Raw genomic sequence first — 24,823 nt, forward strand, 5'->3', positions numbered from 1 at the left:
AAATATTCCTCCACAGTCCGCAATCCAAGGATTAATCCGCTTCTAAGAGAGGGCGGATTTTTGTAAGAATCTGAATCCGGCCCAAAAATTGAGCGGATTGCCTACCCTATGGTATAACGACTAATCATTAGACATAACAAGGATGACAACATCCATAAAAGCGAAGCTCTGAAATGGAAGGACAAACGAACATTAACACTTGTAGATTGTCAGAACTGAATTAGCAGAATATTAATTCATCAGTACAAACAATATTTTAGGAAAATTTGTTGCAAAACTGCATAAATAGATGATACTGTTTAAGGACATACTAACATTTTTGGGACTTATTTATAGAGATGCTTCGCTAATAACATTGTACCTTGATGTAAAAGGAATCAGTTTTCAAAAAATCAGAAGAATCGGATAATTTTAACATACAAAAATTTGTTGTCAAAAAAGTTAAAAATCGACTTGTTTAAAATGGACGTACGGACATTCTTGTATTGTTTATAGAGTTGCTACGCTTTCTAAATTGTACCTAACTACTATATGAATCATCATGCAAAGTTTGGAATCGTTAGGACAATTCTAACCTGTTTAAATTAACGAAAAGAGCTAACTCTCTGTGCGGACGGACGGACGGACCGGCCCTAATTATAGAAAAGCTTCGCTTTTAAAAATACTTACAAGTCAGCTGAATCTTTAGAAATAAATCCGGAGCAGTTTGTACCTTCCAGATCCATAACATAACCATACTCCTCTTTAGATTTTACACTTGCAACACATATATCTCCTTGTTCTTAAATAACAGAGCAACTTACTTTCATAGAGGTATCTAATAATTAGGAGATACCGGATAGAACTTTGGACAATAAATTAATGAGGAATCATGATGATAATAAATAAAATAACCCCTGGGTAGAATATAAGGAAGGGGGCGTAATGACATCTAAACAGTGCGCAAAATGGTCTAAATATTGAGATTGTTTCTTGAAACTTGGTACATAAGCCTAGTCCTATAGGTAATACATCTAAATAGCAAAAAAATCCATTTCTTTTATTTTTAGGTCTATTTTGATGTAGAAACTTACCTTTAATTATTTTTTCTTAGGTTTTTTCCCTTGAATACACTGTGTCTATACACAAGGACATTATTTAAGATGATTCAGCAAGTCGGGGACCGAACTCAGCGGGCTAGGTGGGTTGCTCGCAAGAGTAAAGTGCATTTTTTCTAGAGTTTCAAAGTTTGTGCGTCATATCAAATATAGGTTTTTGAGTTTCGGTCCCCGGCTTGCTGTTTCATCTTAAATAATGTCCTTATGAATATACATACAGTATTCAAGAAAATTTAAGAAAAAACAACTAAAAGTTTTTATCACATTTAATGTGAGAATGTTGATTTTATCATATTCAAAATAAATGCTGTAATACTCTTTAAAATATTTAAACACTAGTCTCTCATTGGACACAAAATGACGTCCAATAAGAAAAAGGAATAAAAATATTGGAAAGAAAATTATTTTATTTCAAAATTAATTCTTGGCATTTTGGAAAAAAAAAATATAGGGGAAAGAAAATTATTTATTTAAAATTTATTTCTGGTCTTGAAATAATATTCATTATTTTATTTTAATTCGAGTGTCAACCAATAAGAAATAGGCATGCTGTTTTAAAAGTTTGGAATAAAAATTATTATTTTTTGTCAATTCCTGTTTTCAGAGTATAAAATGAGAATAAATTTTCCAACATCATTATTGATTTTTAATTTAACATTTCATACAGTGGGTAATATTTATTTCAACATTTTTTGTCATTCAAAATCAAGTGTCACAAAAATAATAATATTTAACATAAAAAAGAAATTTTTAAGATAATTTTGTTTTCTTTATTTGTTGAAGATTTAAGCCCAAGCTTTTTCTGAGGGGGGAGACCCCCCTCAACCCCCCTCTCCTGAGGGGGAAACCCCCCTCAACCCCCCCCCCTGACGCTCTCTTCTTTAAATCTTTCATTATTTCTGTAATTTATTCTATCTATCTTATAAATTTCAAAACATGAGATAAAAAGGAAATAATTTGCTGTACATTATTAAAAAATTTAAAAATTGTAAAAAAAATTCCAACATGATTTTTAATTTTAAATACAAGAATATTTTTTCCTATATGATATGTTAAATTTAAATACAGGAATAATTTTGTACTGTGGAATTCAAGAAATAAATGCTGTACATTAGAGTGGCTTGATTTTCAATGATTTTCTAATTTTAAATGTGCTACATACACTTTCTGTCTGAACATCATATAAGAGACCAAAAAATGAAAAGAAAATATTTTGAATAATGGGGAGGCTCGCTGATGCATGTAAACTTTTAGAAAGACACTTGTGGGGAGAATTTTTTTTTTTTTTTTTTTTGGGGGGGGGGCAATTATTTTTCTTTCAAAGTATAGCTTTATGCACCTTCCCAATTTTGTCTTAAGAGTAGAATAAGAATAAAAAATCTGTTTTTAAAACTATTGATCCTAGCAAGAAAAATACATAAATAATTTTAAAAACCAAGAGATTTTACATTTAATTTAAGATTTTTCATGCTTGGATGAATATTTTTTAAAACCAATTTGATATTCTTATATTAATCAACAAGACAAATTCAAAAAGATGCATAAAGCAATACTTTGAACGAAAAATAGTTGCACCTCCAGAATAAACTTCTAAAATTTTTAATGCATGGAAACACCTTCCCCCCCATTTCCCCTCAAGGACAAAATCAATTTTTTATATTTAGGTTTCTTATATGACGTTTAAACTGTAGATGTTGATTACAAATTCAATGTCCAAAATTGATCCACTCTACTGTACATTGTTATAATTTAATATTTGATGTGGGTATAAACATTAGACATAGATGGTCAATCTGACCCCATTTTTTTCTTAAAAAGAAACCTTTGTTCACTTTTTGTTGTATATGAAATACAGCCCTATAGGCAACATTATTTGCAACTAAATTTTGCAATGATATAATTTTTAGAAAGATAACTTTATTATAAGAAATTAAATTATTTATAACTAACTTATTATATGTTGTGTCATACGCTTCACATTATATGATGGAAGAAATATTTTCTTCAAATATTTCACCCAAGGAAAGCTTTAACCTAAGATATTTAACAATTTATAGCTGATGTAAACATAATGTAAACAAAATTCCCTTGTGCTGTCTCTAGGTTATCTCTATTGTATAAATGAACGTACAAAAGAGGAGGAGAGAGAGAAGGAAATAGACAGAAAAGTGAGGGAGGGGGGAGGGGGAAGAAATATAGAGAAAAATAGACAGAGATATTTATTGTTCACCCTTAGATGATGTAAATTTTTTGATAGACTTTTTTGAATTTAAGAAAAAGATAGAGAATGAGACAAAACCAAGTATCATATTTTATTAATATTGCTTATACAAGAAAGGTCATTCAAAATTATTTCACCAATATTAAGGTCAAGTGACAAAAATTTAAATTTCCACCTACTTCGCCCCCAGAGGGGGCAATAGTAGAGGAAAATTCAAATTTTGATCACATGACCAAAATTGTTGAAATAATTTTAATATCCTTTCTAGCATTCACAATATTACGAAAATATGATAAATAACTATTATCAAATTACACCAAAATAGGCCAAAAGGCCTAAAATCCATTATCCCATATCCACAGTTTTATCTAACCTTAAAATTTTGAGTTCAGATGTCATTACGCACCCCCTCCCCCTTTTAATGGTAGAAAAATTCGGACACGTATAAGTTGTGGAACCGAGCAATCAATACCTATATGTTGTATCATTCAAACTTTGTAAACCAACGAATAAAATAACTTTTGGTACCAGTGTAATCTAATTTCTATATCCCCCCCTCCCTTCCTACATTAACGTAATGACATGGAAGTTTGGTTGTATTAACTTATTTTGAAATCAAAAACCATAAAAAATTGTTCTTTTGTATCTCAAAACACTTACTTAAATAACTTTTTATAATCAAAACTATAAAAAAAATATGTGTTTGTGAAGTCTAAAATTGATCTAATGCAGACAAAATTGTAGAAAAAAATTGATAGTTACTTTTCGGGGGTCACGGGTGTATATTCTACACAAGATTCATTTTTTCCCTGCTTCAAAATATTTTATTACCCCCCCCCCTTGTTTTTTTTTCAAAAACAGAAAAATGTTTTCAATACTCTTTATTTTAATTTTTTACTCCTCCCCCATATTATCCGATGCAGAAAATACTTATTAAATTGTTAAACTAAAACTTACTTATATTTCTTTTGCTCATAACCATTTTGGGGTCCACGGTAACGTTCACATCATAAACGTCTTGGTCATTCTGAAATAAAGTTCTAGGTAATAATATATCACAATTACATTTGAAAATTTAAGTTTTGATCCAGGGGTGTATATTCTACATGGGATCCCCTGCTCGGGGGGGGGGGGGGGGGGAATAAAAAATAAGTGGTTGGAGGGGAAAAAAATGTAAAAATTAAGAAAACTGAAAATATTTTTTTCCATATCCCCCCCCCCCTCCTTGGTGAAAAAAAACTAAAAAAATGTGTGGTAGGAGGGATAAAACAAATAAAATATAAAGTTCTTTAAATATTTTTCCATTTTCCCCCTACTTGGTGAGAGAAAAAAGGGGGGGGGGAATAAAAAATTTTGTAGCCGGGGAAAAAAAATAAATCTTGTGCAGAATATACACCCCTGTTTTTGTCTTATCGTATTTTCGTCAAAATGCTGGAATGGATACAACAAATATTAGGTCAATGTTGGACCACATGACGAAACTTGAAATTTCTCTCTTCCCTTCGGAAACGAATAAGGTAGAAGATACAATTTTGCCATTTGATCATTTTATTGACAGAATAATTTGGAAACCTTTTCCCGTGTGTACAATATTACGAAACGTTATAAATAATTCTGTCAAATAAAAAAAAAACATACAGTAAGTTATGTATTATCGTTTAAAATACGATAATAAAATATATTTTCCCCTAATAGTAGATTACAAGACGAAAATTTGGAATAATATCGAGTAGTTTCGCTACTAAAAAAAAAAGGTTACCTTATTGATGGAACTGATAGCTACGACCAAGAACTCTCCAACCTAAATTAAAGAATAAGTAATGAAATAATGTGACTTAGGCTCGATTCAACGAAGATTTAAACGTAGATATGTTGACACAAATTTATCAGTTGCAACACATTCACGCAACTTTCCCTCGGTTGTGTCTAAATCTGGGACACCTATCATACTCATCGAGGGTGAGTTTATAATGAATTAGAGTCCAACCACTGAGGAATATGATTTTCAACCAATCAAAAGACGTTAACTAATAATAACAAAAAGTTGCAAAGAATTAAGGAACTTAAGCATTTTTATTCAATTTGCTGTTCTACTGCCTTGTGGAATTGTGAGGGGGGAAACGAGAATTTTACTGGACTGATTTTTAGGGAAGTTGAGTGCAAGTTTTAGGCTATTAGGAGAGAGGGCACAGGTGTATATTCTGCAAAATTGACCCTTCTCAGGGGGGGGGGGGGAATGAAAAAAAATATTTGGTGGGAGAAAAAACGTAAAAGTTAATAGAACTGAAAAACTTTTATCCATTTTTCTCCCCTCCTTGGTGTAAAAAACTAAAAGAATATGCAAGAGGGGGGATAATATGAATAAAATTAAGAGTCTTGTATATATTTTTTATTTTTTCCCTTCCTTGGTGGAAAAAACCATAAGGAGAAAATTTTTTGTTTTAAATTCAATTACAGCCGGGGAAAAAAATGAATCTCGTGCAGAATATATACACCCCTGAGAGAGGGTTAGGTCAGCCACCCCTTCTCCGAAAAAAAATTCATCCCCTTCCCACTAGTGAAGCAAACATGCCCTGCCCATAATGGTTGAGTTTAAATTAAAGTCAAGACAACTAAACATTTTGATAACCGGTTCTAACCCATCCCTTATTCTCTTCCCCACTTTCAAATTGTAAGGGTGACGCAAATTTCAGACCCTAGATTTGGCGATTCGAGAAAAATTTATCTTTATATTATAGCGAATTAGATAATCTAGCAAGCATCGCTTTTATCTTATGGAGAAACGGCAAAACTGAGATCTGAAATTTGCGTCACCCTGCCAATATGACGCGAGACGCTTGACCGCTACGACCGTGGCAATATTTTAAACCCAATCGCCCATAATACTTGAGTAATTATCAGGTACCGATTATGTACAAGTCTGAATGCACAAAAACAAGTTTACCCTGAACAATCCTTCCATTGATGGAATATCATCGACATCCATATTATCCTCTGTATTGTCATGTGCAGCAGTTCTGAAAAAAAACAAGAGCATGACGACATCCATTAAAGCGAAGCTCTAAATATTATGACGGTAGACCAAACGAACATTAACACTTGTAATAGTCAAAACTTATTGAGTGATAAAAAAATTAGGTATAAACTAAATTGAAGATGAAACCGATGCAAAATTGTTTAAATACAGAACATAATTAAGGACATGCTTTTAGGAATTTAACCACGCCACTACAGGGGTGTATCACGGGGGGGGGGGAATAAAAATATCAGGGGTGTATATTCTACATGGGATCCCCTGCTCAGGGGGGGGGGGAAAAAATAAAAAATTAGTGGTTGGAGGGAAAAAAAATGTAAAAATTAAGAAAACTGAAAACATTTTTTCCATTTCCCCCCCTCCTTGGTGAAAAAAACTTTAAAATATGTGTGGTAGGAGGGATAAAATAAATAAAATATGGAGTTCTTTAAATATTTTTCCATTTTCCCCCTACTTGGTGAGAAAAAACTAGGGGGGGAAGAAAAATAAAAAAATTTTTAGCAGGGGAAAAAAAATAAATCTTGTGCAGAATATACACCCCTGAAAAATATGTTGAAAAAAATTAAAAAATATAAGAGAAATGAAAATATTTATTTTTCCATTTTTCTCCCCTCCTTGATAATATAAATAAAAAGAAAAGAGTTGTGAAATTTTTTTCCATTTATTCCATTTTGCTGGAAAAAAAACCAGGAGGGGATAAAAATTTAAAATTTTGCAGCAGGGGAAAAAATGAATCTTGTGCAGAATATAAACCCCTGTGCCACTACGCAGTAATTCAATTAAAAAAAAACATATTAAGCAAAACCTGAGGAGCTCAGTGAACTTTGCGCTGATGTTGGTAATGGCCAGGGTGGCGTGAAGATAGAACGGCAGACAGACCACAACTTTGTAGTCGGATATGCTCGCTACGGTTGCCGTCATTACCATACCCTGAAAAAATGAATGTAGAATATTTACATGACACGCAGAGAAAAATTGTCAACAATTTAGGTTGTTGACATTTGTTGGTCAGCTCGTTCATCCAGTAGGTTATATTGTTTTCTCGTATTCATTCGAATCCAGTGGATAGAAACCGGTTCTTATCCATACGAAAAAACAATGTCTAGCATCGTATTATATCCAGTTTTCTACGAATATAGAAATGTACAATCATAAGATTAAAACCAGTTTTAATCTTATAATTTAAATTGTACATTCTATATCCGCGGAAAGCCGTTTATAATACGATACGAGAAATAACTATTACCCCACTCTCCAAAGAAATTTAATAGGGTGCGAGTAGAAAAAAAACTATCTTTATGAAATTGTCAGGATCTAACTTAATGGGAAATTATATCCACATAGTCAATTTCTTGAGATGTATTGTTTTAATATAATTATGGGGTGTTATGTAATACCCAAATTCCGTAAAAGCATAAAAATTTTGCACATCCCAATCTCCCTTTCAAAGTAGTAGACACGCCCTTGCTATTTCATGGGAAAATAAGCCTAATAATATCAGGATTCTTCTTTACTTATACATAGGCTGGTCGAAAAAATATTTAACCTCTTTTAAATCTTCATAAGTGAGTGATGGAACATTGTTGGCAATTACGTCAAAAATTGACTTCTGTTCTTTTTTAATTTTTTTCCTTTCTGAAGTATTTTTATGTTAACATGTTATGTAAAGAAAATTTCTACCTACCTAACAAATAAAAAATAAATAGAAAAAAATTTAGAAAACATACATACAAAATCAAAGTTCTTAGCTTAAAATATGCGAGGCAATGTCGCATCATATTATAGACGGCTTTATCTTAGGACATTTATTTCAATATTCGTGGAAAACTTGCTATAGTCAGATACGATTTTCTTAAAGCGTGGCTGAGCACCGGTTCTAATTCAGCGGATATTAATCGGTTTCGTAGCGATATGCGAATAGTTATTTCTCGTATCGTATTATAAACAGCTTTCCAAGGAAATAAAATGTACAATTAGAAGATTAAAACCAGATTATTTAGTCCCGAGATGACCAAGGCACGGGCTAAAAGAACATTTTTATATTCGTAGAAAACTGGATATAATACGATGCTAAACATATAGTTTTTTCGTATGCGAGAACCGGTTCTCATCCAGCGGATAATAATCGGTTTCGAATGAAAACAGTAAAAGAATTTCTTCTACCCATTTTGAAAGCTGCAACTCGAAAATAGTAAAATGATTTAAATAACTGTTAACTTTCCTTGTATACGCTTTTTCTTCTCAGATTCTTCTTGTTCACGTTTTTTAGCTGTCTCGCCAAATAACTTGACAAACCTAGGTTCTTCATGGTTTTCAGCTTTTTCTTTGCAATATGCAGAAACAACCTTTCTATCCTGTTTTAAAGTGTTGTCGTTATTTTAGTATTTTAATCAAATGCACGGACTAGGATTCTGACAAAAAAATGTCAAGGCTAGTTTTTTTTATGAAAATACATGCCTTTTTAACATAAAACGAAGATTACTGTCCTTTCGTGTAAAGCATTGCAAAAAACCTATTTACTTTGAAAAAAAGGCAGAAAAATTACGAAACACATGTATGTATGACCTACAAACATTTTCTCAGAAATGGTCATTAGTATAAGGAATCCTTATAATAAAGTAACAAGATGTCTGTACCGAAGGATCTCGCTAACCGCTGAACCCATCGGGTTCTCCTTTACAGGGTAGGTTCTCATAGGTCCTTGAAAGGTTTATAACTATATTATGGGAGAGTACGCCCCTAGAAAAAAATATCCCTGAAAAAAAAATTTATTTAATTTTTTAACTAAAAAAAGAGGGGACAAGCCCCCCACCCCTTAACAAAAAATTTTTTCATCTTAAATCTGAAATAAAAATGGTATCAAATTCAACTCTCCCCCCCCGCCTCCCCAAAGTGCCCCTAGATACCTCTAGTGACGTAACCGCTAGTATTTAAATTAACTACACAGGGGTGTATATTCTACATGGGATCCCCGGCTCAGGGGGGGGGGGGGGGGGTGGAAATAAATAATAAGTGGTTGGAGGGAAAAAAAATGTAAAAATTAAGAAAAATGAAAACATTTTTTCCATTTTCCCCCTTCCTTGGTGTAAAAAACTAAAAAAAAATGTGTGGTAGGAGGGATAAAATAAATAAAATATGGAGTTCTTTAAATATTTTTCCATTTCCCCCTACTTGATGAGAAAAAACTAGGGGGGGGGGGGGGGGGAAATAAAAAAAAGTTTTAGCCGGGGAAAAAAAATAAATCTTGTGCAGAATATACACCCCTGTAACTACAGGAATCTTAAGGGGGGGGGGAAGTTTGTACAGTTATAGGAAATGAAATTCAGTACCAAATTTTGCCCTGGCCGTTTGGGCTTGTTTTTATAGTTATCGACCTAATTCTTTTTGTAAGCGCTCTTATATGATTGGATCTACCTGTAAAACTTTAAAAATTTCATTTTGTGACTTTCCCTTAAAGGGGATAGTGGAGCAAAAGACCCCCAAACACTAAAATTTTAAGTTCTTAGCCTATTTTCAGAGATATTGAGACGATTTTTTTAATGAAAACACTTTTTAACAAAACCGAACTAAGTAGCCAATACAAATTTCATTTTGGGACTTCCCTTCTAGGGGCTAGTGGAGCAAAAGGCCCCCCAAACACTAAAATTTTAAGTTCTGAGCCTATTTTCAGAGATATTGAGATGATTTTTTTTATGAAAACTTTTTTCACAAAACCGAACTAAGTAGCCATTACAAATTTCATTTTGGGACTTTCCCTTAAAGGGTCTAGTGGAGCAAAAGACCCCCAAACACTAAAATTTTAAGTTCTGAGCCTATTTTCAGAGATATTGAGATGATTTTTTTAATGAAAGCATTTTTCACAAAAACGAACTATGTAGCCAATAAAAATTTCATTTTGGGACTTTCCTTCTATGGGCTAGTGGAGCAAAAGGCCCCCCAAACACTAAAATTTTAAGTTCTGAGCCTATTTTCAGAGATATTGAGACGATTTTTTTAATGAAAACACTTTTTAACAAAACCGACTTAAGTAGCCAATACAAATTTCATTTTGGGACTTTCCTTCTAGGGGCTAGTGGAGCAAAAGGCCCCCCAAACCCTGAAATTTTAAGTTCTGAGCCTATTTTTAGAGATATTGAGATGATTTTTTAAAATGAAAATATTTTTAACAAAACCGAACTAAGTAGCCATTACAAATTTCATTTTGGGACTTTCCTTCTAGGGGCTAGTGGAGCAAAAGACCCCCAAACAATAAAATTTTAAGTTCTGAGCCTATTTTTAGAGATATTGAGATGTTTTTTTTAAATGAAAATATTTTTAACAAAACCAAACTAAGTAGCCATTGCAAATTTCATTTTGGGACTTTCCTTCTAGGGACTAGTGGAGCAAAAGACCCCCAAACACTAGAATTTTAAGTTCTGAGCTTATTTTTAAAGATATTATGGCTGATTTTTTTAATGAAATTTTTTTTTCAAATAACTGAAATAAATAATCAGAAGATAAAATTTTAGTGTTTGGGGGTCTTTTGCTCCACTAGCCCCTGGAAGGAAAGTTCCAAAATGAAATATGTATTGGCTACTTAGTTCGGTTTTGTTAAAAATGTTTTCATGAAAAAAATCATCTCAATATCTCTGAAAGTAGGCTCAGAACTTAAAATTTTAGTGTTTGGGGTCTTTTGCTCCACTATTCCCTAGAAGGAAAGTCCCAAAATGAAATTTGTAATGGCTACTTAGTTCGGTTTTGTTAAAAATGCTTTTATTAAAAAAAATCGTCTCAATATCTCTAAAAATAGGCTCAGAACTTAAAATTTCAGTGTTTGGGGGGTCTTTTGCTCAACTAGCCCATAGAAGGAAAGTCCCAAAATGAAATTTGTAATGGCTACTTAGTTCGGTTTTATTTAAAAAATTTTTTATTACAAAAATCGTCTCAATATCTCTAAAAATAGGCTCAGAACTTAAAATTTTAGTGTTTGGGGGGCCTTTTGCTCCACTAGCCCATAGAAGGAAAGTCCCAAAATGAAATTTTTATTGGCTACTTAGTTCGTTTTTGTGAAAAATGCTTTCATTAAAAAAATCATCTCAATATCTCTGAAAATAGGCTCAGAACTTAAAATTTTAGTGTTTGGGGGGCCTTTTGCTCCACTAGCCCATAGAAGGAAAGTCCTAAAATGAAATTTGTAATGGCTACTTAGTTCGGTTTTGTAAAAAAAATTTTCATAAAAAAAATCATCTCAATATCTCTGAAAATAGGCTCAGAACTTAAAATTTTAGTGTTTGGGGGGCCTTTTGCTCCACTAGCCCATAGAAGGAAAGTCCCAAAATGAAATTTGTATTGGCTACTTAGTTCGGTTTTGTTAAAAATGTTTTCATTAAAAAAATCGTCTCAATATCTCTGAAAATAGGCTCAGAATTTAAAATTTTAGTGTTTGGGGGTCTTTTGCTCAACTAGCCCATAGAAGGAAAGTCCCAAAATGAAATTTGTAATGGCTACTTAGTTCGGTTTTATTTAAAAAATTTTTTATTACAAAAATCGTCTCAATATCTCTAAAAATAGGCTCAGAACTTAAAATTTTAGTGTTTGGGGGGCCTTTTGCTCCACTAGCCCATAGAAGGAAAGTCCCAAAATGAAATTTGTATTGGCTACTTAGTTCGGTTTTGTTAAAAATGTTTTCATTAAAAAAATCGTCTCAATATCTCTGAAAATAGGCTCAGAATTTAAAATTTTAGTGTTTGGGGGTCTTTTGCTCAACTAGCCCCTTTAAGGGAAAGTCCCAAAATGAAATTTGTAATGATTACTTAGTTCGGTTTTGTTAAAAATATTTTTATTTTAAAAAATCATCTCAATATCTCTAAAAATAGGCTCAGAACTTAAAATTTTAGTGTTTGGGGGGCCTTTTGCTCCACTAGCCCCTAGAAGGAAAGTCCCAAAATGAAATTTGTATTAGCTACTTAGTTCGGTTTTGTTAAAAAGTGCTTTCATTAAAAAAATCGTCTCAATATCTCTGAAAATAGGCTCAGAACTTAAAATTTTAGTGTTTGAGGGTCTTTTGCTCCACTAGCTCTTTTAAGGGAAAGTCCCAAAATGAAATTTGTAATGCCTACTTAGTTCGGTTTTGTAAAAAAAATTTTCATAAAAAAAAATCATCTCAATATCTCTGAAAATAGGCTCAGAACTTAAAATTTTAGTGGTTGTTGGGCCTTTTGCTCCACTAGCCCCTAGAAGGAAAGTCCCAAAATGAAATTTGTATTGGCTACTTAGTTCGGTTTTGTTAAAAAGTGTTTTCATTAAAAAAATCGTCTCAATATCTCAGAAAATAGACTCAGAACTTAAAATTTTAGTGTTTGGGGGTCTTTTGCTCCACTAGCCTCTTTAAGGGAAAGTCCCAAATTTCAATTTTTAAAGTTTTACAGGTAGATCCAATCATATAAGAGCGCTTACAAAAAGAATTAGGTTGATAACTATAAAAACAAGCCCAAACGGCCAGGGCAAAATTTGGTACTGAATTTCATTTCCTATAACTGTACAAACTTCCCCCCCCCTTAGTGACAGAAGAAAATAACATTTCCATATTTTTTTTTCAAACATACGGATATTGTGTGAACTACATCTTTTTTCCTATAACCTATCCAAAAGTTAAGAGTACGTGGCATTAAGATTGGTCAAACATCATAAAAGCTTCTTAAATTTGCAATTTTTAACTACTCTCTAATTAAATATGTCCAAATTGATTTACAATATCTATTTTGAGTGAAATAATTTCAAATAGATTTCCTAATCTAGCTAGCTTTATTCCAATTTCTACCATTCAAAGCAAACTTATAAAAAAACACTTCGTGACAAAATGAGTAAACGTTAAAAAGGACTAAATATTAATATAAAAAACTACTAAATTTTGTAGTACTACCGGTTGCGCACTAACATTTAGAGGCTCTTTATTCGAATGGATATTAAAGGGCAGAAAAATAGCCTAAAACCATATCCAGTCTTATATCTCAGAACCTGTTAGAAGCATCACTAAAGGAGAACCAGATATCGTTTCAGTAGTTTGCAAAATCCTTCACTACAGACAAAAACACCTTGTTTAGGATTAAAAATAACGACACCACTCCTGCCTTCTTTTCTTTCCCTCTAGGGAAGTACGGCTCAGAAGCACGTTGAACCGGAGCTTCACTCCTACTAAAGTTAGATTTGCCCATTCTATTTCATATATAAATCTGAAACGACAGAAAAATTAAACATTTTAGTTCAGCATCAAGTATTTATTCAAGATAATACATGTATTGATATGATGTTAAATATTATGATACTGATATTAAGTTACATATAAGAAAAATCCTTTAAAGTACCAAAAAGGTTAAATTGATGTAATACAGTGATAGAAAAATGGTGGAACTTGTCAAAGAGACCGAATCCCATGTGGTAGGCATGGAGGAACTAGTCAAAGAGACCGAATCCCATGTCATCATCCTCTTCTTCCTCCTCCTCAACCTTCTTTTCTTCCTTCTTGGCCTCAGCGGCGGGAGCAGCACCACCAGCAGCAGGGGCAGCGGAGGCGGCAGCAGCACCACCACCTAGAAAATATTGTTTTATTGGCATCCCATTGAAGAACATGTTCATGAAAATTTCAGCGATTTTGATATACTTCAACCAAAAAAATATTAAATAAAACAAGAAATACCAATTTTATGAGATTTGTTCCATAGTCTTTAAAGTATTGTCCTTAAAATTAAACGAAACTAAAAAAATTCTGGAAATATGTTTGACCGGTCGTCAAATAAATTTACAATTTTTTTTATGAATCTGATTGAGACGAATTCCTTTAAAAATGAACTAATCTCACCCAGAAAGAAACAAGTTTATCTACTTCTAATTAAAGATAATAAAACGCAAATTGAAATTAGTGTATTGAATCTGATTGTGACTACTCCCATTAAAGATAAATTAATCTCACCCAGAAACAAGTTAATCTACTTCTACTTGACGACCATGCATACCACAAAAGTGTATACAGGTTCCTTCGAGAAGATGAAAGTAATTTTAAGGAAGGGTTCGAATCTCATAAACGCCGCATTATAGCTTTATTGTTTGATGTTTTACTGCTGAAAAAAGCACTTGAAATTCGTGTATTGAATCTGATTGTGACTAATCCCATTAAAGATAAATTAATCTCACCCAGAAACAAGTTTATCTACTTCTACTTGACGACCATGCATACCACAAAAGTGTTCCTTCGAGAAGATGAAAGTAATATTAAGGAAGGGTTCGAATCTTAGAAACGCCGCATTATAACTTATTTTTTTGATTTTTTACTGCTGAAAAAAGCAATTAAAATTAGTGTATTGAATCTGATTGTGACTAATCCCATTAAAGATAAATTAATCTCACCCAGAAACAAGTTTATCTACTTCTACTTGACGACCATGCATACCACAAAAGTGTATACAGGTTCCTTCGAGAAGATGAAAGTAATATTAAGGAAGGGTTCGAATCTTAGAAACGCCGCATTATAACTTATTTTTTTGATTTTTTACTGCTGAAAAAAGCAATTAAAATTAGTGTATTGAATCTGATTGTGACTAATCCCATTAAAGATAAATTAATCTCACCCAGAAACAAGTTTATCTACTTCTACTTGATGACCATGCATACCACAAAAGTGTATACAGGTTCCTTCGAGAAGATGAAAGTAATTATAAGGAAGGGTTCGAATCTCAGAAACGCCGCATTATAACTTTATTGAAATAAAGGTACTAAGAAAGAGGGGGAATGTCTGATTGAGCCAATAGGAGAATCGCATCGGTACAAACATTTAATTTCATTGGTTGAAATTTTGTACACATCTTGTTACGAATGCATGTTTTTTATCATTTCATACATAGATAAAAGTCAGCTGTAAACAGTATATTTTCTTAGTAGAAAGCTTTGCGGAATCAGAGTTAATTGCCCAAAAATTTCGTTTAAATTTGAAAGCTTCGAAACGAGTTGGATTCTTTTTTAAAAAGTTAGGCTGGCTACTCGCTGGTGAGGCAAAAATATTTTTGTGAAAAATCCTCCAAAATCAAATAAAAATGTACAAAAATTAAATAAAATCTTAAAAGGGTTATTAACATATGATTTAGTTTAATTTTTGTAGATTTTTAATGTGCTTTTGGATGATTTTTCACAAAAATAATTTTGCCTCACTATCGAGTAGCGAGTCTATATTTTAAGAATCCACATCAGCTTGAGTCGAAAGTAAACAATACTTTTGTCTGCTAGAAATTTTCCTTCTTAGATTTGACGAAAAAAGTGTTCAGAATATGCTTTTATTCTTCTATTTCTATTTTTATTGATTGATTTTTTACTGCTGAAAAAACAATGAATGGCTGAATATGGCCAGAATAACAGACAGGAGTGTATGTATATTCTGCACAAGATTATTTTTTTCTCGCTGCTGCAGTTATTTTTTCTCCAGCAATTAAGGGGAAAAAATGGAAAAACAATATTATCAGAACTCTATTTTATTCATATCATCTTCCCTCGCACAGATTTATTTTTCATCCAAGGATAGGATAAAAATGGAAAAATATTTTTAGCTCTTAAAAATGGGGGGGGGGGGATTGTTTGGGGTAAAATAAAAAAAATTAAAAGAAATAAAAACATTTCTATTTTTCAGTGTTCCGGAGCCGGGAGCAGCAACATTTTTAGTGGAGCCGGAGCCGTATTTTTTTTGTTAAAAACGGCTCAGGCTCCAGATTAGCTAAAAATGATTTTTTAAAGTAATATTATAATTTGGCAACGGTTTATTTCCATATAATAAACTGAAAAACTATTGTTACTTAACAAATACACATATCCTTCTACTTTTATATAGCTTTAATCAAATAAAAGCAAAATATTTTTTATTATTTATTTTATTATATCAAATTCAATAATGAAAAAAAAATGATATATTAATTTTAAGGTAGGAGCCGGAGCCGCAAAATTATACGGCTCCGACACCCTGCTATTTTTCTCCCCTCCTTGGTTCGATCTTTAATTCGAATTTCGATCTTTTTTCATGAGTAATCCTTGGGTCTATTTTCCCTAAATCGAACAAAAAGTATGATAAGTAACGGCTGGCGGCCAGGGTTTCGGATCCGCATTGATGTATGCGGATCCGGATCCTCAAAATTTGGTCAGTGCGGATCCGGATCCTTGACAATAAAAATAACCAATTTTTCAAAAAAATTTTATTCTTTAATTCGAAGTCAAAATACTTTTAATTTTCAAGTCTGAACCTAAACCTTAAAGATTGGCTCTCATCAAGAGAATGTCTGAGATTTTATATAAATTTAGGTAGATTTTTCCATTTTTTCCGCATTTTTTTGAGTCCAAGGATCCTTGCGGATCAGTATCCGGATCCGGAACCCTGCTGGCGGCTCAGCCGTTTAACAGTTTTTTTTGTCTATTTTCAGGGCAAATTCATCATTAATTACGTAGGAATAAACTTTTTAAAACATATTTTTGGTTTAATTCATGTTAAAAGATAACAAAAACCATTTTTAAAATTTCTAGTACCAACAGCTACCGGCTAGAACCATTTGATAAGGTTTATGAGCGACAAATAGTATTATGTGGAGATAGTTTTTGTGACTAATTTGCTCTTAAGATGGCCCATAAGGCAAAACGGCTGAGCTGCCAGCCGTTAGCAGTTACTTTTGCAACTTTTTGTTCGATTTAGGGAAAATAGACCTAACAAGGATTTTTCATGCAAAATTTCAGATCGAAATTCGAATTCTAAGTGCCATTTAATCATTGATTACGAAATGGTTGTATTAACCCCCCCCCCCTTGATTTTAACTTTTTGAGGAAGGGATCTCAGCAACGAGGAAAAAATGGAAATATTTTTTAGTACTATTAACTTATTCATTTATACCCCCCCCCCCATAAGGGGATCTCATGCAAAATATACACCCCTATTAACAAATTAAAAGTAAAATTATTAGTTGTGAATGATGTTGGCCGTAGTATAATAAAATGTACTAACAAGAAAGATTGGTTCAACTAGTCTTTATACCTGTTGAAGAGAAAAATGAGAAGGATATACGTTTACCTGATGGCATACTGGCCAACTTGGTGGATCCAGCGGCGATCAGTTCTTCAACAGACTTGCCAGCCATCTCCTTGACAACAATGTCCAGGTTGGCCTTGTCAACCTCCACACCAACTGAACTGGAAACAATTAGGATTTAAGATACAAACATTTTCATATGACAAAAATAAAATATATATTCTTATATTTCTATTTTTTGATTTCCAAACTTTAATTCATTTTAAGAGTACTCAGATTAAGGGGGGGGGCACATCTGACACTTTTGCGTAAACAGGGATTATAGGCTTTGTCTTAGGAGTTATAGGATAGGTTACTTGAGGAAAAAGTTTAGTTTTTGGGTGTATTTTCCTTATATTTAAAAAAAATTTTGATAGGTCTCCAGGTTCAGGTGCTGCAGGCTGGAAGGTCACTTCTGGACAGGTATAAATGAAAAAAAAATTTTGTTTGAAGAGTTAGAGATCAACTTATTAAACCAAATATGCATCTTTTGGGATGTTATGAGCATATATGAAGATAAAATAAAAATCAGCCTCCAGGTTTAGGTCCTGCAGGCCTCCAGATGAATTCTGGACAGGTAAAAACTGAAAATTTTAAATTTTATAGTTAGAACAAAACTTATTATACAAAAGTTGCTACTTTATGGATGGTATGAACTAATTTGAAGAAAAATTTGAAATCGGGCTCCAGGTACAGGTACTGCAGGCCTCCAGGTAAATTCTGGACAGGTAAAAACTGAAATTTTTTACTTTTGAAGTTAGAACAAAACTTATTATACAAAAGTTGCTACTTTATGGATGGTATGAACTAATTTGAAGAAAAATTTGAAATCAGGCTCCAGGTTCAGGTACTGCAGGCTTCCAGGTAAATTCTGGACAGGTAAAAATAAAAAAATTTTAATTTTATAGTTAGAACAAAACTTATTTTACAAAAGTTGCTACTTTATGTATGGTATGAACTAATTTAAAGAAAAAATTGAAATCGGGCTCCAGGTTCAGGTACTGCAGGCCTCCAGGTGGATCCTGGACAGGTAAAAACTAAAAATTTTCACTTTTAAAGTTAAAGCATAACTTATTTAACAAAAGTTGCTACTTTATGGTTAGTATTAACCAATTTGAAGAAAAATTTGAAATCGGGCGCCAAGTACAGGTACTGCAGGCCTCCAGGTAAATTCTGGACAGGTAAAAACTGAAATTTTTAATATTGAAGTTAGAACAAAACTTATTGAACAAAAGTTGCTACTTTTTGGATTGTATTAACCAATTTGAAGAAAAATTTGAAATCGGGCTCCAGGTACAGGTACTGCAGGCCTCCAGGTTCTTCTTCTTGTGGCCCTCTCTCCTCATTCTGCATCATCATCAGTTATTGGCAGGTTCAGGAACCTGGCACATTCCAGAGGGTTTATCCACAGGTCACGTGGTGTGAGGGTGGTAGGGTTGGCTGGACAGCTAAATAAGTGTACAGTAGTATGTCCTGGCTGTTGGCAGAGGGGACATACGTCTGGAACGGGGACTTCTTTGCCGATTCTGGACATATAACTTTTCAGGTGTGTACTATAACCTGATCTTAGCTGGGAAAGTGTGGTTCTGGTGATTCTTGGTAGGGCCTTCTCAGAATCACTAATTGCTGGGGGGTGAGCACCTAGGACCTTATTGTGCTCGAGATTAGCAATACTGTTTACAGAGCTTGTGTGGCCTTGAGTCTCTGTTTGTAGATGTCTGTAGGCAGATCTGGATATGACATCTGTTTGATTCTGGACAGGTAAAAACTGAAATTTTTGCAGATATAATTCAAAATGTAACAAAATGGTTGGATTAAACTTGAACCTTGAGCCCGATTTCAAATTTTTCTTTGTATTAGTTAAATAGATATAGTTCTAACTCTTTAGTTAAATATTTTAATTTTTACATTTCCAGAATTCCCCTGGAGACCTGCAGTACCTGATCCTGGAGCCCGATTTCAAATTTATCTTCAAATTGGTCAATACTATCCAAAAAGTAGCAACTTTTGTTAAATAAGTTATGCTCTAACTATAAAAGTGAAAATTTTTAGTTTTTACCTATCCGGGATCCACCTGGAGGCCTGCAGTACCTGAAGCTGGAGCCCGATTTCAGATTTTTCTTTAAATGAGTTAATACTATCCATAAAGTAGCAACTTTTGCTAAAGAAGTTATGCTCTAACTTAAAAAGTAAATTTTTTTAGTTTTTACCTGTCCAGGATCCACCTGGAGGCCTGCAGTACCTGAACCTGGAGCCCGATTTCAAATTTATCTTCAAATGAGTTAATACTATCCATAAAGTAGCAACTTTTGCTAAATAAGTTTTGTTCCAACTATAAAAGTAAAAATTTTAGTTTTTACCTGTCCATGATCCACCTGGAGGCCTTCAGTACCTGATCCTGGAGCCCGATTTCAAATTTTTCTTCAAATATGTTAATACCATCCATAAAGTAGCAACTTTTGTTAAATAAGTTTTGTTCTAACTTCAGAAGTAAAAAATTTTAGTTTTTACCTGTCCAGAATTTACCTGGAGGCCTGCAGTACCTGAACCTGGAGCCCGATTTCAAATTTTTCTTCAAATTAGTTCATACCATACATAAAGTAGCAACTTTTGTAAAATAAGTTTTGTTCTAACTATAAAATTAAAATTTTTCAATTTTTACCTGTCCAGAATTTACCTAGAAGCCTGCAGTACCTGATCCTGGAGCCCGATTTCAAATTTTTCTTCAAATATGTTAATACCATCCATAAAGTAGCAACTTTTGTTAAATAAGTTTTGTTCTAACATCAAAAGTAAAAAATTTTAGTTTTTCCTGTCCAGAATTTACCTGAAGGCCTGCAGTACCTGTACTTGGAGCCCGATTTCAAATATTTCTTCAAATTAGTTCATACCATGCATAAAGTAGCAACTTTTGTTAAATAAGTTTTGTTCTAACTATAAAATTTAAAATTTTCAGTTTTTACCTGTCCAGAATTCACCTGGAGGCCTGCAGGACCTGAACCTGGAGGCTGATTTTTATTTTTTCTTCATAAATGCTCATAACATCCCAAAAGATGCATATTTTGTTTTATAAGTTGATCTCTAACTCTTCAAACAAATTTTTTTTTTCATTTATACCTGTCCAGAAGTGACCTTCCAGCCTGCAGCACCTGAACCTGGAGACCTATCAAATTTTTTTTTTAAATATAAGGAAAATACACCCAAAAACTAAACTTTTTCCCCAAATAACCTATCCTATAGCTCCTAAGACAAAGCCTATAATCCCTGTTTACGCAAAAGTGTCAGATGTGCTCCCCCCCTTATCAGAAATAGCTTTTTAAGTATCTATACACATAATTTAGATAATTACAGGTGTAATTCAGGATTTTGTCAAAGATTTGAGGTAAAGAGAATTTAAAACTTAAATCAGATTTGATTAACTACAAGGAAAAAATTACCTCAGGATCTTCTCAATATTCGCGGCATTGATTTCTTGGCCAGCGAGGGCGGTCAATAGTGCAGCGGCCACGTAACGCATTTTTAAGTCTTGGCAGGAGACACGAAACGGGTCAAAGCACAAGGATCTGAAATAGTTGATGTTAATTAATGACAAGCCATATGGAATTTAGAATCACACAAGTTGGTAAAGTATGACTTCACTTCATTAACAATGAGTTGATATACAAGAGGATATTGTAGTTCTTCAAGAAACTAATCAAAGAGACCGAAGCCCATGTCATCATCCTCCTCTTCTTCCTCTTCCTCAACCTTGGCGGCTGGGGCATCGGCGGCAGCAGCAGGAGCGGCGGCTGCAGGGGCAGCAGCAGCAAACTTGCTAGGGTCAGCCAAGAATTCCTTGACCATCTCAGCCTCCTTGAAGGTGATGTCAGTCACAGCGGCAACGGCCAACAAGTTCTTCATGCCGTTGACGACGGAGTGGGCGACAGAGGCAACAGTTGGGTAGCCAATGGCCAGGGAAACTGAAGCAACGTTGGCAACACCAGCCATGAAGGTGGCCTTAAGAACATCGTCAGTGATATCAAGGATCTCGGGGTCGAAGACGGATCCAGCATCATAGACCTTCTGGATAACAAGACCATAGGTGAAGGGAGAAATCTTCAACATGTTCAAGAGGGTAGACTCGGACATACCGACCTTGTCACCAGTCTTGATCAAGTGAACATCCTAGAAACAAAAAAACATGTAATAGAAAAATAAATGAAAGCAGGCGTTTTTTAAATTAAGAAAATGACTGTCGTTCTTTCGCCTAGATACATAAAACAAACACCTAGAAATTATTTCCTGAAAATTACAAGCAAAAGAACTATAATAATATACAGAAACCTTACAATCTAACCAAATTACTGTCTTTGACGGACGTTAATATAGTTATACGTCAGTCAGTCATTGACGATTGGACAATTCTAAAATAAAGAAGTCATTCTTTTGGTTTTTTAATGGCCAAAGAATTGAGTTTAACTTAATTGCCACTTCGTTCGTTAACTTAACCATAGATAAATGTATCTAAATGACAGACATACTAACTCCTAGTTATTAATGTTGTACCTGTACTGCAATTTATAATTACCTGAATAATTTCAATAGTACCCTTGGTAATCTTGGTTGGGATAGACAGAGCCTGGAAGAAAGAGGTCTTTTCGGGACCCATACCAGTGTTCTGGGCGGGGACAGTGACATCCAGAGGGGCAATGGCACCAGCCTTGGCGGGAGCCTTGACCTTGTTGGCCAGAAGCAGGTCACGGATCTCACACAAGTCCTCCTTGGTGAAAACGAAACCAACGTTCATCTTGATGCATGGGAGCAGCCTGAAATTTTAAAATCATAAGACAAGGGACGGATGAAAGATGAAAAACTTTTCGTCAGGCTCTATTTTCTTTATCCCAAATATTTTTATATCCCCCCCCCCCCTAGTTTTCCAACAAATAAAAAAAATGTTATTATAATATTTTTTTACCCCTCAGACACACTTTAACAGTTAATTCCAGAAGGTTATAGAAAAAAAGTTTAAAGTATTTTCTCCTAGTCTTTTCATCTCCTCCCTCCGACATACCCCCCCCCCCCCTTAACGGGGTAGCCAATACAAAATAAACACCCCTAAGAAGAAATAACCCGTACTCTAATAAAGTATACTTACTTTTCAAGATCAGGATTTTTCTCGATATGAGCTCTGATGGCCTTTCTCATCATGGTGTTCTTACCCATCAACACGATAGCTTTTCCTCGCAGAGCAATACGGATTTCCTAAAATAATCTATTATCAGAAACAGAGGAACTAAAATTAAAGATAATGAAACGCAATTTGAAATTCGTGTATTGAATCTGATTGAGATTAATCCCATTAAAAATAAATTAATCACACCCAGAAGCAAGTTTATCTACTTCTACTTGACGACCATGCATACCACAAGAGTGTATACAGGTTTCCTTTGAGAAGATATCATAATTTTAATATATTAAATATCGGATGAAAAAACATATCCCATTTTAGAGTTTCACTAGAGTAGTAATTAAGTTTAACTTAAACAATTAATTTTTAACACAGGAACTGTTACATATTTGTTTAAATCATATAAATGACCATGTAGAATATATACTAAATAAACACACAAATACCTGCATCTGCTTGGAACCGACATTGTCGGCGCCCACGATGAAGCACTTTGGATACTCATCCATAAGGGCAGCCATCTTCTCGAAGTATTTGCCCTTCCATACGGCTTTAGTTCCACCCTCCCTACTACTCATCTTGTATAGTAAGGATTAGTTTTAAGGGATTAAAATGTCAAAGACAATAAGAGATTGAAATCTGAAAACAAATAAAAATAAAGATTAATTAGTACCACAATTACTGGTTCCTACAAAATATCAAAACAATCAATTTCAATTAAGATCATGAAAACCCAATAAATCATTGCCTCCCAGAGTAAAAAACAAATACTGCAGTTACATAAAATTACTACAATCCTAAAAGGGTTAACTCTAGATAGGATGGGAAGTTGTGGACAGAACAAGAATTCATTTACGAGAAAAAGTATTTGTAAATTTTACTTTGGACTATACAAATAGTAAGAAATTCTTAAAAATATTTTCTCGTATTCATTCGAATCCGGTGGATAGGAAACGGTTATCATCCATACAAAAAAAAACTATGTCTAGCATCGTATTAAGTCCAGCTTTCTAAGAATATAAAAATGTACAATCATAAGATTAAAAACAGTTTTTTTAGCCAGTGCCTTCGGCACCTCGGGGCTATAAAATTGTACATTCTATATCCGCATAAAGCAGTTTATAATTCGATGCGAAAAATAACTATTATAGGTTAGAAAGTAAAATGCCTAGATAAAAAGAAAATACATAGAACTATCTTAATTTTCTATATATAACACATAACAATTACATTAACAATCCAATAACTATATAACTTATGCATTGCCTCATGTTATGATTTGAAATAACTTCGTCTTGGACATGTTTCCCTTACCGCATGTTGTGAGTTCATAATAATCAGCGGTATTCACGCTCTAGGCTTAAAGTAAATAATGCTTTTATTTATTGATTATGTTATAAAAAATATTGATAGAATTGTCCCGTAGTTTTAAAACATTAACACTTAAAATACAAAAATATGCAATTTTAATTTATGTTTTGTAAATATCTTTAAAAAATATTTGAAATGTATTTATTTTCTTATTTTATTGGCTTATGTTTACTAGAAGCCTTGCTGAGCATTTTTCCAGATTCGCCGACGTCACATCCTTGATACACAGGGATAAATATAACAACAACTTTAATTTTTAATTAATTTCGTAGATTTTCCACCAAATTGTTTTCAAAGATTTTTGTTTGAATTAATTAATAAAAAATACGGGAAAGACAACAGGGGCCTTGAAGCAAGAGCTTCCTGTAGCCAGCTGTACATTAAACTCGAAACAACTTACAATCCAACGAAAGTGAATTGTCATAAATTTTTTTGTGAATACTTATCTTTTAATAACTTTGGCAAGTTTAATGTTTTTTTTAAAAATTTTAATTTAGTAAATTAGGTATTGTTGTTAAAAGTTTTGTAATAATAGTTGTTTTCTACCTCAAGGCGAGAAATACCGGCGGAATATGTGGTGATTTGGCGGTAATTCTTGGAAATTGGCCTGAACCGGTATAGGGATGTATAAAAAATGCTTTTGAAGCTTGTACGTAATTTAATAGTGAACTTCATATGTTATACAATATGCATAAATTCATTACCTCTCTAGATGTACTTATTAAATAATTTTTAACATGTTAAAGTATCCCATGTTCGTTAACTGCACTTTTCCTTTCTGCAACTATCCATTTAAGATTCAGACCAATATAAAAAAGTAATTGCGATATTATAATTTCATATTAAAGTAGGATTTGTGCCAGAA

At 33.3% G+C, this 24,823-nt stretch overlaps 3 protein-coding genes across 3 annotated transcripts in view; all 3 read right to left on the minus strand.

The window, feature by feature from the left end:
- Nucleotides 1-13,591, minus strand: part of LOC145325689 (protein RRP5 homolog) — a 48,130-nt gene extending 34,539 nt beyond the window's left edge. Inside the window, exons 1-8 of the mRNA XM_080168644.1 lie at nucleotides 13,462-13,591; nucleotides 8,574-8,706; nucleotides 7,899-7,987; nucleotides 7,158-7,282; nucleotides 6,263-6,335; nucleotides 5,078-5,119; nucleotides 4,276-4,345; nucleotides 670-781 (exon numbers count right to left, since the gene is read on the minus strand). Of these exons, the coding sequence (XP_080024770.1) occupies nucleotides 670-781; nucleotides 4,276-4,345; nucleotides 5,078-5,119; nucleotides 6,263-6,335; nucleotides 7,158-7,282; nucleotides 7,899-7,987; nucleotides 8,574-8,706; nucleotides 13,462-13,545 (728 nt within the window). The 5' untranslated portion in view covers nucleotides 13,546-13,591. The remainder of the gene's footprint in view (nucleotides 1-669; nucleotides 782-4,275; nucleotides 4,346-5,077; nucleotides 5,120-6,262; nucleotides 6,336-7,157; nucleotides 7,283-7,898; nucleotides 7,988-8,573; nucleotides 8,707-13,461) is intronic.
- Nucleotides 13,563-20,990, minus strand: LOC145325965 (uncharacterized). The gene is made up of 3 exons (XM_080168990.1): nucleotides 20,858-20,990; nucleotides 17,424-17,542; nucleotides 13,563-13,920 (listed from the first exon to the last, which is right to left on the minus strand). The coding sequence occupies exons 1-3, from the start codon at nucleotides 20,935-20,937 to the stop codon at nucleotides 13,784-13,786; spliced, it is 336 nt and encodes a 111-aa protein (XP_080025116.1). The 5' UTR covers nucleotides 20,938-20,990; the 3' UTR covers nucleotides 13,563-13,783.
- On the minus strand, nucleotides 20,983-23,867 carry RpLP0 (ribosomal protein LP0). Its single transcript, XM_080168989.1, has 4 exons — nucleotides 23,034-23,867; nucleotides 22,555-22,661; nucleotides 21,988-22,225; nucleotides 20,983-21,584 (listed from the first exon to the last, which is right to left on the minus strand). The coding sequence occupies exons 1-4, from the start codon at nucleotides 23,163-23,165 to the stop codon at nucleotides 21,111-21,113; spliced, it is 951 nt and encodes a 316-aa protein (XP_080025115.1). The 5' UTR covers nucleotides 23,166-23,867; the 3' UTR covers nucleotides 20,983-21,110.
- Nucleotides 23,868-24,823: the final 956 nt, after the last annotated feature.

Source organism: Acartia tonsa, chromosome 8, assembly GCF_053477335.1.
Source record: "Acartia tonsa isolate MP-2025a chromosome 8, ASM5347733v1, whole genome shotgun sequence".
NCBI lineage: Eukaryota > Metazoa > Arthropoda > Copepoda > Calanoida > Acartiidae > Acartia > Acartia tonsa.

What these genes read in the sequence shown, in the direction of transcription:
- LOC145325965 (XM_080168990.1), bottom strand. Translation starts at nt 20,937, where the DNA reads ATGCGTTACGTGGCCGCTGCACTATTGACCGCCCTCGCTGGCCAAGAA. An exon ending in AATATTGAGAAGATCCTGAG is followed by an intron (nt 17,543 to 20,857) that starts GTAATTTTTTCC and finishes AATTGTTTCCAG; the next exon opens with TTCAGTTGGTGTGGAGGTTG. An exon ending in GTTGGCCAGTATGCCATCAG is followed by an intron (nt 13,921 to 17,423) that starts GTAAACGTATAT and finishes AATATTTTCTAG; the next exon opens with GTGGTGGTGCTGCTGCCGCC.
- RpLP0 (XM_080168989.1), bottom strand. Translation starts at nt 23,165, where the DNA reads ATGAGTAGTAGGGAGGGTGGAACTAAAGCCGTATGGAAGGGCAAATAC. An exon ending in TCGGTTCCAAGCAGATGCAG is followed by an intron (nt 22,662 to 23,033) that starts GTATTTGTGTGT and finishes AGATTATTTTAG; the next exon opens with GAAATCCGTATTGCTCTGCG. An exon ending in GTACTATTGAAATTATTCAG is followed by an intron (nt 21,585 to 21,987) that starts GTAATTATAAAT and finishes TTTTGTTTCTAG; the next exon opens with GATGTTCACTTGATCAAGAC.